This window comes from Pleurodeles waltl, chromosome 4_2, assembly GCF_031143425.1.
Source record: "Pleurodeles waltl isolate 20211129_DDA chromosome 4_2, aPleWal1.hap1.20221129, whole genome shotgun sequence".
In the NCBI taxonomy this organism is placed as follows: Eukaryota; Metazoa; Chordata; class Amphibia; order Caudata; family Salamandridae; genus Pleurodeles; species Pleurodeles waltl.
The window spans coordinates 421,391,925-421,411,993 of NC_090443.1; the positions used below are offsets into that span (position 1 = coordinate 421,391,925).

A 20,069-nucleotide genomic window follows, 5' to 3' on the forward strand; every position below is an offset into this window, starting at 1 on the left:
ATGTGTTAGCACGTTAAATGTAGACTTTACCAATGCTTGTTATTCTCATTTTGAGGGATACCGGCCCCATTGAAATTATGAGATCCACAGTCACTCTAGGGATCTTGTGTCTTTCACCAGAAGGGTCCACCTGGTAAAATCCTTTTAATTCACACAGGGCAAGTAAGTACCAGACTTTACTGGGCCCTTGGAATTATGAGATCCACGGTAATTCTGAAGATCCTGCCGGTGGAGTTCCTGGGTGAAGTACCTAGGAAAAATGAGGAATTGGGACTGAAATTGCAGTTCCCCCTTGTAATTTCTCATTTCTGAGAGGACCCTTGCAAGCCATCTTGTATTCCCTGGTAACTCTGTGGGATCCCAGTAACTCCTGGGTGCACTGGTACTGGGGGAAATCTTTTAATGAGGTCAGTAGTGCCTTGTATAGTATCATCATTGCCCAAGTGGTCTGCAAATTAGGGCAGGCCAAGAATTCCAACATTCTATATTGTACTGTATGGCAACTTTTATATAGTGCTTAATACCCCTATAGGCCATGATGAAGTGCTTGCCTATATGGATAGCATGTTACACTGAGTAGGCTGCTTGGTTAAAAGGGTAGTGTTTTTTATCCTTAATGGGAACTGTTTCCATGTTATGCATTAGGACCACCAAGGTGTGGCTATAGTTAGGGCCACTGGAATTATGTGACAGAAGTGGGCCAAAATATGTGGTAGGGTTGAGTAAATAATGCGGCAAGAAAAGGCAAATTATGTGGCATAATGCAGCACATTTTGTAAGAGTAGTCATTATTTTGTCATTTTCAAACTTGTTAACACTGTCTAGGCAGTGGTTGCACCTCATTAGTACCAATTTAATACCCAGGTATAGCAATAAGCAACAAAAGGTGACCATTCCAGCTTTGCAAAGGGCCTTTCACTGCATGGCAACATGTCACTGCATTTTTACTAACGTTTGAACCATTTGAGCTAGAAACAATTTTTTTTGTTAAACCTGCAGATTATGGTGCAGGTGATGGATTATGTGGCAAATATGACACATCTATAATTATGAGAAAATCGCCACAGCCGCACAATCACATAATTCCAGTGGCCCTAGCTATAGTGTTATGCGATGCCACACATAGCAGTGTGATGAATGAAATCTTAGAGATAGGTGCACAGTCTATACTTTTCAGTAAGATTGCAGTTTTGAACAGCTCTGCAGACCCTTTTATAATTTTTCTAATGGTCACAGTGCACTGAGCAGGTAACCCCACCAGGTTGTCCATTCTGAGATTTTTAGTTTAAAGTTTATGGTCCTCATCAAGCATAGGTTGAAGGGAGAAATGGGTAAAAGTTCTGCTGGGATGGACTTTGTTAATATCATCCAATAACTGCTTGTCATTCTGAGATGTCAAGAAGCAATCATAGAAAGTAGCTTGTTGGAACCTTCAGTGGTGGACTCATTTGAAGTCCTCCATTGGCCAGCGGCATGTGACAGATCTTTGTCGTATGGGAGAGTAAGCAGGTCAAGCAGTATAAGAGTATTGTTATGCAGCCTGTATGAACTACAGTACCGCCCCCAAAGTGTTATGGTATTAGTACTAGAGAGAGCCAAGAGGGTCATAGATGAATTATATGAATAGCATTACTATATACTACCCAGACTAGATATAGGTCAGCCTCGCACAACTTACCTGGACATAGAAAGCAGTGTATACTTCATCTTTCACCAACTACAAAAACACCACAGTAAATTTAGGGTTAATAAATTGTTCCTTTTTTATAATACCGAGTTATGTAGAGCTAGTGAGGTGTTCAGTTGCAACTTATATAGTGAGGTTGCAGTTAGAGTTTAACGTAATGCAGCATGAGACCACAGGTGAGGCCGCAAGCTCAGAGTGACATCATCGAAGTTTGGGTCGCAGTCCTAATGGAACTTCATAGATAATACTCCCACAGGCCAAGCCCTGTGAAACACCACTGAGTCTTTGTTGACAGACGCAGACTGATCTAGGGCATATTACGGTAAGGGCGCATTGTCCCCGTTTGTGCCACAGTGCTCTCTTAACTATGTGCGTGGCTCACAAGCCAGGGACAGGGTGCCACTGTTGATAATGTGCTGCTCCCAGAGCAGCTGAAAACTCATGCTGCCGAGGGGGCAGCACATTAGTGAAAGGCAGACTGGCTGACTGAAGCAGCCAGTCCAACTTTAACAGTGAAGGCGGCACCTGGTTTGGAGTTTTAAAAGGAACAGAGATCCCCCTGTAGGTAGGTGCAATGAGGGACTTCTACCGCCTGACGAGGAATGCCTGATGTGGACGAAGGGACTACAACTACAACCATTGAGAGGGGCGCCCTCAGTTGTCACCCTGACTGTGTGCCACCTCTGTCTGGTGCACAGTCAGTGCCCGTTTTGATGGCCCCCGTACCTCTGCACCCATGTCCATAATACGGCTTGGTGGCAGAGCGTTTCCCTTATTTGCATGGGGCCATACTCCTATGCAAAAGAGAGAATTTCTTGAGTATAATACACCAGGCTCACAAGGACCCCCATGTGATTGAACGTCTGAACAGGCACATGCACACACACAGATTTAAATTAGATATTGTCATTATTAAAAGCAGGCATACACTTTCACATATCAGTGCACAAGAATAATCAGCCATCGAGAGAGTGGCTGATATATAGTAGGTATGCTGCCTAGCAGAGCCAGCCTTTTACCTAAAGCAAACTGTGGCATGTGTGGAAGCTTGTGTGTGCTTTGTATACATCGCCTATCAGTGCCTGTGAGATATAAGTTGAGGAGGATTGCATGAAAAAGCAGAAACCGTGTACACTGAGTTATGTAGACGAACAAGGATTTGAGATGACAAAGAAAGAGTGATATATTGCTCTGATTTGAAACCCATACTCAGCCGAGTTTCACCAATGTCGTGTCCTGCTGGACACATTCTAATGTTTCCACCAGTCACCCTGCTGAGGGCGGGTTTCCACACTCACCCCACATCCATCCATCACAGACAGGTGACACTGCCAATGAAAGGGACCAGGTGCACGTGCCCAAGGCCAGTTGTACCAACCCTAAGTATGTGTCCGTGTCATGAATATTAGTAGCATGAAGGCCTAGGGCTACCAACACCACAATGGTGATGAATGGGTCTACCCCACGTGTAAGCCGGCTGCAGCTCGGTCGCGCCTCACGGGGAAAATGACCTAGGCGCCTCCATGCCTGACAGCTGCCTGTCCATGACCCTGCAGCCCTGCCTGCTGTAATTCCGTGCCAGCACACGGATGCGTGGTGTCCCCTGGTGCAAGGGGGAAGTGCTGGCCGAATGTCCTGCCCGCCCGACCCCAGCAAGGCAATTGAGGACCGGAGAAGTTTCCGCTGCCCCATCAGGTGTGAGGTGAGCCCTGCGGACTGACCTGCAGAGAAGCTGTGCTAGAGAAAGACAGGTGAGGGGGCAGTGCACTACAGCCTACTCTGGGCGCCCTCTCCAGCGCGAGGTATGCCGCTCCAACGGTGAGTTGGCTGGAGAATATAATACCCCACCCTGGTTGCTGCTGTTTGAATCCCAGCAAGGGAGGGAAGAAGTGTGGAGTGGCCGCGTTTTGGGTAAGGTGCCCCACCTGCTGAGGACAAGCCCGGTGACAGTGTATGCCCCTTCCACCCGTTGCAATGAACAGACTAGAGCCTGCGAGGAATGCCATGCTAGCCTGCATCACTAGGAAAGCTGCTGCGGCCGTCACCAAGTGGCATGACGTCACTCACAGCAACTCTGCGGGTCATTAAATTGGGTTTGATACCGGCGACCCGTCTCGTAAGAAAAGAAAAACTTCACACATGAAGGGCGCCTACCTCATGGCTGCCTCGTCTGCTGCTGTGTGTCCTGCCCAAGAAAGGAGGGTAAGACAGCATGCAGGCAGCACTCAGCACACAGAGGAAGGTCCTGCAGGCCAGATTTTCAGTGGTGCCTTGCTGCCTGCTGAGGTGGCTGCCTACGGTCATAGGAAGCACCCACCTTGCACGGGCTTCCCTAACGAAAATCGAGGCACAAAGTCAGAAGAAAGACTGTAATAACCTGTGCAAAATACTGGCCACTGCTGGGTACTGCACCCATTCTGAAAGTCCAAATTAAACATTTCAGTGGTGCCTTGCTGCCTGCTGAGGTGGCTGCCTACGGTCAGAGGAAGCACCCACCTTGCACCGGCTTCCCTAACGAAAATCGAGGCATACAGTCAGAACAGTCAGAAGAAAGACTGTAATAACCTGTGAAAAATACTGGCGACTGCTGGGTACTGCACCCATTCTGAAAGTCCAAATTAAGCATTATTCAAACAAATACCCTAACGCTAAGAAGGCTGCCATGTCCATGGTTAAAGTGGCAGCACCATCCACTGGCATCAACTATCAAGGTTAGAGACGGCTAACCCCCCTAAAAGGCCAAAGCAGCCCTAATGAAAGCTGCCAAGCGTCCAGTGGAAGCCAACACCCTGAGGCGAAGGACAGCGCAAGCAAGCAAGGAAGAGCACGGTGCGCTGCACGCAACCCCCCCCGTGGCTGCCTTCTGCATGCACAAGTGAGAAGATAGCACTGCATGCACCCAACGGTAAATGGCCACCACCGTAGGCCCAGAGAATGGGCATGCCAGGCGCCAGCAAAGAGCACCCAGGAAGAAGGACCGCAAAGTCAGAGGTGCACAGAGGGCGGCACTGGCAAACTTGACAACACGGGCAGAAGCCTGAGAGAAAGACAGAGTCCTCTGAGAGCGAGATGCAACACCAGTGAGAGGAGGCCGCAGCAGTCAGCCACACCGCAGCACCTAATGGCCACTGTTGACCCATCTTTGCACAGGTCAGGAGAAGTGACCAATCCTGCCAAGCCAAATAGAAGGAGGCAGGAACAAGCGCTGCAATGGCGCAGTCTCTAGACGCAAGCACTGCGGCCTCAAGTGAAGACAGGAAGAAGAGAATGGTGACCCTCCAGTCAGGGAGCGGACCACCAAAAAGATCCCGGAACGGACCAGACCTGCAAGCGGTCCGCAAGGAGAAGGAATCAAGTCATTATGCCAGGACTAAGCCTGCGAGATGCTGCAACTTAAGATGATGCACCGGCTGAGGTGCAGCACAAGCCAGTGATGGTCCATGTGGTGCAACATGCGACCTGTGGCGCAACACCACATCAAGAAGGGAAAAGGACAGATAGAGAGGAACATGGCACAATGCCACGTCGTGAAAGATTGAAGAAGTAGGGTGTGACAGACTGGTCATAGGGAAGATCCGGAACACCACAGGTGCTCAAGAGTAAGGGAGAAGAATTATACGACTGAGGACTTGTAGCAGTACCAGAGAGGGCATCCATCACAACAAGCCAGGCACCGGGGTGAACAGACATCACTGAAGACAGCTCCCCAGGTGGACCAACTGTAAGCCGCCATCATGCGCAAACCACATCCAAGCCCCACACTTCTCAGTGTAGCCGTCCTGCCACCTGTCACCATCTGCTTGACATCAATGGCATCCCTGCTGCCAACTGCACATGCCATGCACGAAACACACGTGGCCACGAAGTCCCTCAAGCCATCCCGTCTCCAAGGAAGACACTGCCACCTGTTGTCCTAACTACTATTCGGTAAGATCGTCATCCTTACCAGGTGCATCACCCAAACCACCTAAGGAGCACAGCACCACCAGAGCGTAGCCAAAGTCAGTGAAGAGACCATGCAGTCCCGTGGCAATCCAGGGGCAAGGGCCTCAAGGGTACTTCGGTGAGAGGGGAATCCCGCCAATAGAAATGTGTCTGAGGCAGCACCATGACAGGCACCGGGACGCACTGAGGTCACGGATGGAGGCTGGTCACCCAAAGACTATCGGACAAAGTCCAGTGCACCTGAGTCCTGATGGACAAACCGCGCAAACCCTATGACAACCACCCTCCGAGTGCGACTTGGATGTGGTCCTGCTGGCTGTTCCTCCTCAACGCCTTCGCTTGGCCTGCACAGGCCACACGGTCCCGTGGCAGCCCACCAAAGGGCCCGAGGAGACTTCTGTCTGATGGAGTTCTGGCACGAGAGGGAAGCCTGGAGCTGATGTACCCGCAGACGTTAGGATGCACCAAGGGCTTCAAGGACGATGCCCTTTCATCCCGGTCATCCCCAGTCTTTGGAGGTTCGCTATCCATGGAGCCTGAATGCCTTCCCAGAGATCCTTGAAGTGGACTCCCCACTGCTTCTGATGCACCCACATCAAACTTTGTAAATAGACGCCCACACCGTGGGCCCAGGTGGGACAGGACCTACAGTGCCCGAGTGCATTGTGATGGCACGGACAGGCGATTGAGGTATCTGGACTTCATCACACTGCCCTTCGTATCCAGAGCAGTCTGGCTAAACTACGGAGGCGTGCCATGATGCCGAGTACCCCCAGCTGTACCTGTCCATGCAGCATGTCCGGTGGAAAGCCTAAAGAGACTCAGGGGTCATTATGACCCCGGCGGTCCCGGACCACCCCGCCGACGGTGGTGGTAGTACCACCAACAGGCTGGCGGTGTCCACCAGGCGTATTATGACTGTGGCGCATTCGTCACGGTCATACCACTGGTGCCATCAGCGCTGCCCTGGGTATTATGAGTCCCCATCCACCAGCCTGTCCATGGCGGTAAACACTGCCATGGAAAGGCTGGCGGTAAGGGGGACTCGGGGTGCCCCTAGGGGCCCCTGCACTGCCCATGCACTTGGCATGGGCAGTGCAGGGGCCCCCAGGCACAGCCCCATCGCACATTTCACTGCCCGTTGCACATCTACATTGCCGCCGGCTCTATTACGAGCCGGCTTCAATGTTGATGTAGTAATGTCGTAATAGGGCGCCATGCATACTGCAAACACTGGCGGTAAAGTGGCGCCCGCAGCTTCGGCGGTCTTTAGCAAAGACCGCCGAAGTCGTAATGACCCCCTCAGTGTTTGTTTGAGTGTCTATGTTTCTCTCCCACATGTTGGACTTGGTTGTTTGGTTTTCAATAAAGTTTGGGAGGAATGTAGTGTCCTGCTGGACACATTCTAATGTTTCCACCAGCCACTCTGCTGAGGGCTAGCTTCCACATTCACCCCAAACCCATCCATCACAGGCGTCACCAGTCAGGTGACCCTGCCAATAAAAGGGGCCAGGCGCATGTGCCTGAGGCCAGTTGTACCAACCCTAACTATGGGGGTCATTACAACCTCGGCGGTCTTTTTGCAAGACCGCCGAGGTACCGCCGTGCTGAAGACCGCCAGTGGTGGCGGTCTTCCGCTCGGTGTATTATGACGGTTGGCTGCTCTCCGTCCTTGTTCCGACGGAGAGCCGCCAACAGCCATACTGGCGGGAGGTGGGGAAGTGGAGGTTGCTCCACCTCCACCGCCACGCCAACAGAACACCGCCCAGCGAATCACGACCTGTGAGTCACCGTGGCGGTGTCCTGTTGGCGGTGTGGTGTCGGCGGAGCTGCCCCCATGGCTCCCGTCCCCTCCCGGAGGATCGTCGGACCAGGTAAGACGATCGTCCGTGAGGGGGGGGGGGGTGGGGGGATGTTGTGTGTTGTGTGGGTGCATGGGGGTGTGCGTCTGTGTATGTAGAGGGGGTGTATGAGTGCGTGTATGCCTGCGGGTATGTCTGTATGGATGTATGCGTGTATGTGTGAATGTGGGTGTGCATGTATGACTGTGTGTGTGGATGTAGGCATGTATGTCGGCGTGTGTGCGTGTAAGTATGTAAGTATGTAGGTGGTGCCTGCGTGCGTGTCATATGGGTATGGGTGCAGTGATGTTGGGGGTTGGGGTGGGGAGGGGTGGTGGGGGGTGTAGGGGAGGGAGTTGGGTTGGGGTGGGGGAGACCCCTATCAGTGCCAGGGAAGGAATTCCCTGTCACTGATAGTGCTTACCGCCATGGTTTTCATGGCGGTTCAGATCGCTGGAAAACCGTGGCGGTAAGCCGGGTCCAAATACCGCCAGCGGTATAGTGACGGACGCCGGGCTGGAGACCCAGGTCTCCAGCCCGGCAGTCGTCTCCGCCCTGGCGGGCGGAACGGAGAACCGGCGGATGACCATGGCGGTAACCGCCATGGTCATAATACGGAAAAAAAGACCGCCAGCCTGTTGCCGGTCTTACCGCCAGTTCTCCGCCTTCCGCCAGGGTCGTAATGACCCCCTATGTGTCTATGTCAAGAATATTAGTAGCATGAGGGCCTAGGGCCCCCAACACCACAACCAGATGTAAACTCATCTTAAAATGCCTCTCACTAAGTTATTATATTACAATAACAGGGTATTCATTTTTTCCAGCTTTGTGGTAGGGGCTGATGGATACCTTTATGAAGGCCGTGGCTGGGCATGGCAGGGAGCTCACACCAAGGGCTACAATACTTTGGGATACGGCGTCAGTTTCATTGGGGATTACACCTTGCAGCTTCCTCCGGCCTATGCCCTGGACCTGGTGAAGGACCACTTCCTGCAGTGCGCTGTGGGTGCTGGATACCTACTTCCAGGATACACGATATATGGCCACCGCCAGCTGGTACAGACCACCTGTCCAGGAGATGCACTCTTTCAAGAAATCCAGACTTGGAAGGGGTTCCAGGTGAGTGCGTACATAGAATAAAGGCGTGATCACTTCTCATACAGGTCAGACAGTGCAGAACCAACTATAATGTTTGAGAGTGAAATGTATTCTGTAGTAACATACACATAATCAATGTATTTATTTAGTTTCCTTATACGTGGTGATGCCACAAGCATTGCAGCCATTTCCAGTAGTAGCTAGTGACATTTGAAAGTGGTGGGTCATAAAAATTAGGAATTACTTTTAAGTAGCGAGCAAGCACCCAATTTTCTTTTACTTTCACATTGTCATCATTTTAAAGATTGTGTACCCTCATGATAAGGGCCGAATCATACTTATTTGCACAGAGTAACAACTTGTATATATGACCACCAAGGGCAGTTCTAGGGCGGTACGACTGGTGCCACCTCACCAGGTGCTGACTGTGAGAGGGGACACAGCATTTGCAAATATATTATAGTTTTAAAAGCCCCTACTGCAGTGTTGCTTGCCCCCAGCAATTTTCAGGCAACAATAAAAATGTCAAGAATGCCCTGGTGTGTAATGTTCTGCCTGGAGAGAATACCGAGTTTTCTCTAGTGGAAGTTTTAAGGTAGCGCAAGGGGTTAATATGCCTCCTGCAAAGAACATGTACCATGTAGATCACCAAGTGCACATGAACACAAATAGGTCAGTGGGTTACTGCTTTTGTCAGAGAGGTCCTTTTGTTGCTTACAGTTTATAAGGCGTTAGAATCAGCTTACCTGGTGGGTTGTGGTCAGGGGGAGCCCTAAGATTTAGGCTGCAGGCATCGCTGTGGAGTCCAGCAGGGGTCAGCCCACTGTGGACGCTTGGTCAGAAGTGCTGATGAACCTTCACTTAATGGGTGGGCCACTTGGACTCAGGCCAGGGGCGTCGTGTGCAGTGATTTCTTTTGGTGTCTGGTTTCACAGTTTCTCAGGCAGGCTTCCCCTTCTTTAAGATGGGTTTCTTCTGGACAGGTACGCTGCCCACTGGAATTCTTTATTGAAGGCAGGCAGTCCTCCCAAGGCTTTGGAGGTCGCCGGGCTGCAGGACGGTCATCCCCCGGGTGCAGGTTTCTTTGAAGGCTTCAGACAGGCCGATAGGGCTAGGGCCAAGTCAACTGGTGTCTTCAGTCTTCTCTGCTGGTGACGGGTCCGACACTTCGTAGGTTGCAGGAAAACTGATTCTATAGTTCAGGGGTGCCACCTAAATACTGAATTTAGGGGCATCAGGGAGTGCCAGGTGGTAGTCAATGGGCTACTCACGTTTAGGGTGACTACACCCTTCCTATGACCACTTCCTTTGGGAAGTGGGCCTAGGCCTAACCCTATTGGCCTAATTTCTTCCATGCAAGATGGAGGGATTTAAAAAGTAGTGTCCACCTCAGCTCATCCAACTTAGGGATGGGACTGGCATGAAGTGGGCACTCCTCCTAATTTACCTAATTTTCCCTCCAGCCCTGAAAACAAAAGTGGGTATAAGAACTAGATTTGGCCTCTTCCACCATTTGGAGAGGCCTGGGTCGCATTTCAAAGACGGCATGGCTTTTGAAGCTCCCCACCCTGGAATGTCCCTCCTACATGGGAGAGGAAGCCAGACCTCTGTCCAGAGGAGACTTTTGTTCACAGCCCTCAAGAGCATTGGCTCTCACCTAAGGTGGCCACAACTGTGTCATAAGATGGCTGTACTGGTTTTCGCCAGTCAGTGCCCACACTAGCAGTTGGTAGGTTTTGCAGGGGGCACCTCTAAGGTGCCCTCTGAGTGCATGTATTAATAAATCCATCATTGGATTCAGTGAGGGTTTTATTAATATGAGATGTTTGATACCAAACATCCCTATTGTCAGTGAAGCCATCATGTAGCTGGGGAACTCGTAATGACCTGTGTCCAGCACATGTAATTAAATTTGTTTCACTGTTCACTTACGATGTCTGAAAATTGACAATAATATAATTCCCCCTGCCTTTAGGGCTGGAAGGCCTACCAGAGGGGTGACATACATATATTGCATGCAATGTGCAGGGGGTAGGGCACACGGGCTGTGTGCCATGTCTTGTTTTCATTTTAGATCTGCACCGAGACACGCAGCCTGCGAAGGCAGCACCATGTGCACTTAGGTGAGAGAGTCCCTGAGGGTGGCACAATCAGTGCTGCAGCCCGCAGAGGCCTTCCTTTAGAACCCCTTACCCTTGGTACCAGGGGTACCATTTACTAGGGACTTACAGTTGCAACTAAAGTTTTGCCAATTGGGAAAATGACTGTGCAGTTTTAGTGAAAGAGATCTGGCACTGGGGACCTGTTTTGCAGGGACACAGTGTACTTTCAGCCAAAATTGCACCAGAAACCAGGCAGAAATTGTGTTTGGGGGGCAGGGGTGACCATGTCAAAAGAGGCGCCTTCCTACAATCTCTCAGGGGTGACCATGTCAAAAGAGGCGCCTTCCTACAATCTCTCAGATGAGCACCAGGTACATTACATAATCAATTTACTGTTTGTTTTGTATACAACGAGATTTGCACAGAATCACAGGATGTAAAGCGATGCTGAGACTTACAGATACTGCCGTCTGGTCCGGTGTCTCGTGAGACATTAACGTTCATGTGTCAGGTGCCAGGTTTTGTTTATTATTAGAAACTAGAAAGGCGATTGACAGGATTCTCGCAGGTGTTTTTCTGAGAATCATCTGCTTTAATTGCTTTAAAATCTGAGTCCAAGGGGACCTATTAGAACTCCACTCCTATGAAACCCCCTCAGAAGCCTTAACTAAACCATATAACCTCTTCACTCCGAAGCCGGCAGACAGGCAACACTTACTAACAACTAGCGCAAAAGAAGCCAAATTCGCAACTCCAAGGCATTCCCATAGCGAATGCAACACTTCACTATAGTTTTCAAATACAGTGCTGCGTCACAGGAACACAGCACTGCTACTTGTAAAATCCAGTTTAGTGAAACATTGAAGTATTGCACACGTGTCAGATTCGCACTACGGATTGAGATACGGGCCGTTGATTTTCGTAGGTTTTTTAAAACATGCTCAGCTGGCTCCAGGGACTGCGGAAAGCTCGTGCTCCCGAGTTGCTGTCGCAGCATGAACTCTATGAGGCCGGTAAACAGGACCCAGGCTTGGAAGGGCCTATTCACAGCACTATGACAGCACTAGAGGGAGCTAGATAATGTAAAGTATCGGCTCCTTCTGCTTTTTATTTGATTCTTGTGTACAGCGCTCAGATGCTCTTCTGCTGTGTTGGTGTTGAATATACAAAAGTACTACAAGTAGAAGAAAAGCATTGGAACCAACCCAATGTAGCCTTGCAGGAGCACTGCAGCAAAGAGTGCCTCACGCGGGCATCGCCATGACACATGCCACTCACCTGCAGCCTTTGATTTCTGGATGGTGTCTCTCTCTCAGGGGATGTCTTTCTTCATATGCAGCACCAGTCTGACAGCTGGTTCTCATGATCCTGTGTGTTCCGAGTTGGACTGAGAGAAGCAAGAGGAACCTGATCCCGATCCAAAGAGAGGGAAAGTGGAAGATGTTCCTTACAAGAGCGAAGAGCCAGGAAACCTAACCAATCCTGGGGCTGCTCTCATGCCGTTTTCAGCATGAGAGAAGCACCAGGATTGGTCGGAGTAGGCTAACGCAGCCTCCCAGCTGTTTAAAACAGCTCAGGTTGGTGACGTCTGAAGTGCGCATGTCGAGCTGGTCATCGCAAAACAGCTGGCCAATCCGACATGCGCACTTTATGCTTTAGGCGAGTAATGCCCTCATCTTCGAGATGGAATAGTGTGGATTAGTGGCACTTCACTTTATAAAAATGGTAATGACAATTTAATTTAATTTATGCTTGCTCTTGCTTGGCAGCAGGTAAGCAGGTGGGGTGTCTCTCCTCCACTCTAAAGGAGGAATGACCGGTGGCCATTTCCTTTCATAGGATGGACGGGCTGGGTCTTTTCATGTTTGATGAACAGCTGTGTGTGCATCATATAAGTACTCATTGCCTTCTAGTCAAAGCAGCTAAGATACAGCTAACTGGGCAAATGAGCCAAGGACAGCCCTCTAGAAGAGCAGGAAGAGCAGGAACTGCATGAGACCTGTTTGTCTTGACTTAAAGGAAGTTAGGTGTACTACTTCGTACCTTTTTGAAGTGGGCTTTTGGACAATGTTCACGGTTTACAAAGCAGATAATGGAGCAAAACAAAAAATGCTGCTTCCTTTTGAAATACAAAACACAGGTTTAGGTTCAGCAATTATATATTTTGTCTCTTCTGTGTTCAGTGAGCTCCACAATCTATTGTTTCAAGTTTTTCTATGGTTTGAAACTGCATCAGGTACATGCCATGATGCTGGCCACCATTCTACAATCATGGTACCTAAATGAAACATATTATACACACTTGCCAACAGTTTGATCGTTGCTCAAGGACACAGCCAGTTTTCTGCCTCACTGCAATAGGGCATTACCCTTTTTCTAATCAGAGACAACAAGCATAGTGAAAGACTCCTTCTAGCTACTGCATCAGGCATTGTGCATTAGTGCTTGTCGTTTAAGTGATCGTAACAGAAACGTTACCTGAAGTGAGTAGTGAACGAGACTGCGTACAACCTGAGCCTTCATCAGGTGAGTACATCTTTCCCATCCTTGTCTCAAAACGTTCAAGTTGGAGGGCAGGGTCTTCAAAGCAGTAGCTAGCGAGAGTAGAAATCTTTCTGTTACTACTGGCACAGATTGAGCCCTTAACACTCCCAGAAGCGGCGCTGATCAACCTTGATCCTCTCGCTCTTCTCCTCAACTAACCCCCACCTATGATACAAACTATGGAAATTCACCAATTATAATTATCTCAAGTAGCTGGAACTCATGCCCTAGGGTAGCTATAACTGACTCCCCTGCCATGCACAGGCTTGTCATCAATGATGTCATTTCAGATGTTGCAGTCACGTTATCAGTGAATTCATAGATCATGTCATGAGTGATGTAATAAATGGGATAATCTCCCTTAGCCTTTAGGACCACAAGGACCACATGCCCTAAGGCCTTTATTTCTTATTAAGGGGCAGGGGACACAGACCCCCCCCCCCCTCTGAGCCACTAGGGGGGCCCAGAGACCCTATCCCCTGGGGCCTTTCTTATTTATTAAGGGGACGAGGTTGCATAGCCCCCCCTCCCCGAGCCAATTTTAGTTGTGGGGTCCTCATTCCCAGGGGCCTTAGCTGGATGCCTCAGTGCCCATCAGGAGCACCCACAAAACACCATATTGGAAGCTGTAGAGGGAGTCCCAGGGCTCCCGTGAACCCACCAGCTCTCCTCATTCACCTATCCTGGGTGCACCGGTAGCCAGCAGTGCTCCCACAAGACAGGAGCAGCTGTTTCTTTCATGCCACAGATTTGTGAATCCCCCCCAAATGTGTGGCTACATTAAAAAACACACACACACATTTTGACCCAATGGCTATCCCTCTGTGAACCTCCCACATGTCTAAGGAGTCAGTGTATCCCTAACCTGCCCCCTTATACTTGTTTAAACCTTTATACTAGGACATGGGACTGAGTCCTGAGTCCTAAGGAGGCTGCTGCCACACCTTTTGTTGATGTGGTGGCAGCCAATCAGATCTCAGCTTGAGTCTTTAGTGCTCAAAAACTAATTAATGGATTTACAACAAACCACAAAAGGCACGGTTTCTGGATCAAGGTCTAGCCTTCAGCCAAATTTGGTGTAAATCCATAAGCTGTTTGGACTCTAGCTTTGTCTAAATTTCCTTTTGGAAAAATGAATGGGGAAAATTTATTTTGGGACCTCTTTCTTTTCTTGGCTCCTGCTTGATTGATCTCCATAAAACTTCCCGGAAGGAGCTGAGGTGTAGGAACATATTTTTTTGGAATGTTTTGTAAAGATTCATCAACCAGTGCCAAATTTCTTAGGAAAAAAATATTTTCCTATGGAACCAGTATCCTAACTATAACTACGATAGATAGATGGATAGATAGATAGATTGATTACCCAGCGACCCAGTGGTGGTCACCACTGGGTAGTTATAGTTAGGACCACATTTTCACAGGAAAAGTACTTTTTGGTTTGCTACCAACTTTGGCACCATTTGACAAATCTTCCCAAAACTTTCCAGAAAAAAGTTCATCCACTGCAGCTCCTTCTTCGAGAGAGGTTGAGCAGTGGTCAAGAAAAGGGGGGGGGGCTGACCGAAAACACGTTTCCCTTTATTCTGGGCTATTTCCAGGCCCTGGGGACTCCACCCCCAAAGGGCCATGTTAACAATTAAAGAGACGGGACATGTGGTCCCCGTCTCAAGCTATGTTATGGCCCGAGGACTTTATCCCCCTGATACAATGTTATTTCCTTGCTTGAAGAGCGCAGGCAGGGAAATCTTCTGTGCTCACACCTGGCGGGAGCAGAGAGGCTCACGCTGGGTTTAGAGCACTAAAGTTTCTCAGTGTCCACACTCCTAATGGCAGGGAAACATAGAACTGCTCCCACCAGCGAAAGCAGAAAGAAAAATAGCTCCCACCAGTTGGGAGCAATGCCAGCTCCACCTGAAGCTGCCTAGGGTGCTGACAGGAGAGCCAGTGGTGCAACATACATCATTGGCACTTTTCCTGCAGCCCACAATGTAAAAAAATCCTGTGCGGTGCCCCTGGTGGGCCACCCTGGCACCCTAGTTATTTAGAAAAGTAAAGGCAGAATGTGTTGCCAACTCCTGGAATGGGGCTGCTTGCAGGTAGCTGGTGAGGCTGTGGAGGCCCTGGGACTCCTCCAAAAAAATGTAAAGCTGTGGGAGTCCTGAGTGCAATTAGGACACCCACAAAAATGTTAAACAATTAAAAATGAAGAATAAAAAATGAGTTGCAGGATAACCTTATTTATAATTCACTGTTCCTGGCAGGGGGCTCCCCATAAAGACAATCATGGGCTAATTTACATATATGTTGTTGCTGGTTGTGCCCCCATCTCAGCAGGTACACCACTAGCATGTTTTTAAGTGTTGTGGGGTTGGGTGCAGGGCGAGCAGCAGCGCCCATAAATGCCAGAAAAAAAAAACGTATGTTTCCTCTGGTCTATAGAATATGACCTCAAGAAAAGTGAAAAGTATTCCCAGAGCTGGAGCATCTGAGCTTCAGCTTGGGAATGAAGTGGCTCCTTGTAGTTGGTTATATGGCTGTATTATGTGGTCGGGGAATGTTAAAAAAGACTGACATTTAATTATTTTACTATAAATATTTTATATAAACATTAATTGAAAAAAGCCAATAGGTTTGCCTTTTATATATTGAAAATAACTAACATTGAAAATAACCCTAGAAATTAATGGAATAAACAAAAGTTAAAGTGACAGTTATAGTTAGATATTCAAAGCCACCTTATAAATTCACTGAAAAAACACAAAGGTTAAAGAGACGTAATAGGTGAAAGTGTCCGTTAAAGCATAGCATTTTAAACAAAGAAAACCACTGAAATTCACCAGTTATAGCTATCTCAAATATATTTATCTTGTGTCCTAAAGTAACTATAACTCGTTCCCTCGCCAAGCACTGCTAATTACCTCCTACATTACATCACTCACGACATGTTATATGACATCATTGATAACATCACTGCAACATCTGAAATGACATTATTGCGGGAGCGCAAGTTATAGTTACTTTAAGGCATGAGTTGTAGTTATTTGTCATAACTATAACTGGTGAATTTCAGTGGTTATTTCCATCTAAATTGGTAGGTATTAAGAAATCTTTTCACTCTATCTATCTATCTATCTATCTATCTATCTATCTATCTATCTACCTATCTATCTCTTAATAGGTAGATATAGTTAGGACCGAGTTTCCATTGGAAAAGCGCATTATTAACTTGCCTATCTCTTTGATACTGGTTGATGATACTTCACGAAAATTTTAAAAGATTTGACATTCACTTCAGCTGCTTTCTGGAAAGTTTCAGGGTGATCCATCAAGTGAGGGCTGAGAAAAAAGGGGTCGGTCCCAAAACGCGTTTTCCCCGTGTTAATTTCTGTAGGGATTTTGAACACGACTACAGCCCAAACCGCTGGACGGATTCACACCAAATTTGGCAGAAAGGTAGCTCTTGGCCCAGAAAGAACACTTTTTGTGATTTGATGTAAATCCGTTCAGTAACTTTGGAGCTATTAAAGAAAAAACACATTTGTATATCTAGAGATGTGAAGGCTCTGCAAATACTGTCAATCTCGTGCAGATTCAACCAGGAAGTGTTGGCAGCCATTTTGAGACTCAGCTTCAGCTGAGCCTAAAGAAAATGAAAGAAAAATTAAAAGGGGGTAGGGTACTGTTACACTACCCCTCTATCCTTGGTGCAGGGGTCCCCAAGGGACCCCACTTCCCAATGTTCAAAAGTTTTTTTTTTTTTAAATCACAGTGAAAATTGTGGCACATCTGCAAATTTCACTATGATTTTAGGAAAACAAAAAACAAGTGCAGTCTCCAAGCTTGCTTTTTTATTTTTTGCTCTGGGTGGGCCAGATCCCAGGAGCAATGCCATAAAATACGGGGGAGGTGTACAGGGCCCTCTTCCTAGGGCTTATCAGGACCCCAGGGACCGCCACCTCTCCGGGGCACTGGTGCTATGCATGGGGTCCCATCACTGCACCCCCACACCCGGGGGACTGCCCCAGGCCACAGTATATAAAGTAACGCAGGGCCGCGTGGCCCACTGCAGCCCCAGGGAGTGCCTCTTCCCTGGGGCAAATCATGCTAAAATAATGTGGGGGACCCGCACGTCCCCCTGGCAGCCCTGGTGACCACCACCTCTCTGGGGCATTTCATTTAAAGGGGGGGCACGCACCCTCACCCCACAGCCCTGGGGACCGCCACTTCTCTTAGTCATTTCATTCCATTTAATGGGGGGGGCACGCACCCCCCACTGCTCCAGGCACCGCCACCTCACCAGGGCTGAAATAAATTAATGAAGGGGGTCTGTTGCAGACCCCAGTCCCAAGGGACCACCACCTCCCCAGGGCAGAATTAAATGATGGAGGGGCAGCTATGCGGCCCCCATTGTGGAGCCATGGATGGTCCTGGGGACCACCACCCCCCAGGGCTGACTCCTGCTACCTCCTGAGGTGCCCACCCTCAAGAGGTAGCTGTTTGCTCCCACCAGGCAAAAGCAAAAGCAAACATAACTCCACTTTCAGCAAGCAAGAGCTGTCAAACAGCTCCCACTTGCAGAAAGCGGTGTTTTCAGCTGTTTCCCTGCACGCAAATATGCATACAGGAAAACAGATGAAAACATTGCTCCCGCAAGCAGGGAGATGCTATTTTAACCAGAAAATGCATGGGAAAGAGTCACCTGTGGCCTACTGGTTAAGGTCTCAGACTCCTACACCAAGGGTTGAGGGTACCAATCTAAATGTGTCAGTGGTCATTTCCCTCCTTTAATTTTTTTTCAACTTCAAATATTTAAGGGACATACTGTAAGGTGATATCACTCTTTTTACTTGACAAATGCATTTTATTTTTCAATTTGTCCAGAAATATCTCATCCTAAGTATATCATTCATCAAAGTCTAAAAGCCCTCTCTCTCTCTCTCTCTCTCTCTCTCTCTCTTTCGCTATTTCTCTCAAAGGCCCTGTGTGGTGTAGAGTTGGTTGGGTATAGGGGCTTGGCCACAGACCAGGCCGTGTGGCCAGCCCCGCTGTGCATGGCCTTTAACTATGCGTGCAGTGCTTGGATTAACGTATAGTAATTAAAATTACTTTACGGTTAAAAAAATGTAGAAATTCAATGAAAATAACAAAGGTTACAAGGACGTTATAGTTAGGAAATAGAATAAAAAAAATATATAGAAATTCACTTAGCAAACGAAGGTTACAGGGACGTTATAATTAGGCTCTGAATTTACTTGCACAAAACCACACAAATTCAGCAGTTATAGTGAGAGTTATTTGAAGTAACTATAACTCGCAGCCTACAGTAACTATAACTAACGCCTTCGCCATACACTGCTAATTATCCCAGATATTACAGCAATCATGACAACTTCTATAATGCCATTCAAAATATAAATGAAACATTAGCAGTCAAATTAATGAAGGAAAAACTGTGCATGACGGGGGCAAGAGTTGTTGAAACTAAATCAGTTATGATTGATCCACATCCTTATTTTACAGTCTTTATGTGTGCGCTCAGATTCTTATGCAGTTTTGCGTGATAATACAGGATTCATAAAGAAGCAATTGTAAGAGAAAATAGGGACCCTGAGTTTGTAATTTTTAGAGCTGGTGTATGATGCCACAGATACTATCCAGGGGATTCACAGGAAAGAGTGACTTAAATATTCTAGGTACTTTAATCTTTTTACATTAAAAAGAAGTAAGGTGCAGTATAGAAACAACTAAAGTGGCACCAGCTGATAAAATATGACCTGAAAGCAACGTCACACAGGTGCACCAGGAACTTCACTTACTAATGCCTGATCCTAAAGAAGTGGCACATCAGATAAACAGTTTAACATGCTGAAAGCAGGTACAAGTTGAAGGAGATTCCTTATCAGGCCTGGAACCCTAGCTTCCGAAAAAAACAAAGCGAGAAAATAGGAAAGCACAAATGCTAACGATGCACTCTGGTAATTTAAGAGTAACTAGAAGCAGTTAAAGCTGTGTTGGGGAAGAAACAGACAGAAACGTGTAGCGCCCAGCTGACACAGGAACGGGAAATAGTAAGTTTAGAAAATCAGACAACTTTACTCAGGTGGAACAGGAAAAAGGCAGAAAAGTGACTACTAATCTAGGATATAAGCTCAAGAATTGCTAACTAAAACATCATCCTAGGAACCTCAGACCCACGTGTAGTGAACACACAGATAGCAATGTCCATCCAGGTTTTTGGAACCCACTGCCTGATCACAATGTAGGAATTATTAGTAAATGTTGTTTTGCACAAAAATGTATGAATCTTGTCAGTTGTTGACATTCTGGCATCTTCGGAGCTTTGAAACTAAAATGGATTCTCTTTGAGTATACTGCTGGGTAAGTCCCCACACAGCACCACGCAGGAACTAAAACAATTCTTTACACAGGCCTAGGGGCTTTTAGAGGCAGTGTTTGTCATGCAATATGCTTAGGGGCATATATACAAAGCCCTGGTGTAGCGCAGTGCCAAAATTGGCAGTGCCGCACTGCATCAGTTCTGAACCGCAGGGATACCCGTATATACAAAAATACGGTGCATCCCTGTTTCCCCCTGCCCTGGCGCTAAATTAGCTGCCAACGCAGCCACCCTTGCCCTTAATGCAAGGATGGCTTCATTACAGGGGGCTCCTTCCTGCACAAGAACAATTTCAATGGCGATTTGCTCTTTCTATGTGTGCTGCAAAATGCAGCACACATAGAAAGAGCAAAAAAAGGGGAGAAATTAAAGCATTTATCCTCTTTGCGCCATGCTAACGCCACACCTGGGGTGGCATTCGATTTTGGCACTGTCACAGATTTACGATTTCTTGT

At 47.9% G+C, this 20,069-nt stretch overlaps 1 protein-coding gene across 1 annotated transcript in view; it reads left to right on the forward strand.

The window, feature by feature from the left end:
- Window positions 1-20,069, forward strand: part of PGLYRP2 (peptidoglycan recognition protein 2) — an 84,170-nt gene that overhangs the window by 62,344 nt on the left and 1,757 nt on the right. Inside the window, exon 5 of the mRNA XM_069231668.1 lies at window positions 8,298-8,592. Coding sequence (XP_069087769.1) covers window positions 8,298-8,592 — 295 coding nt within the window. The remainder of the gene's footprint in view (window positions 1-8,297; window positions 8,593-20,069) is intronic.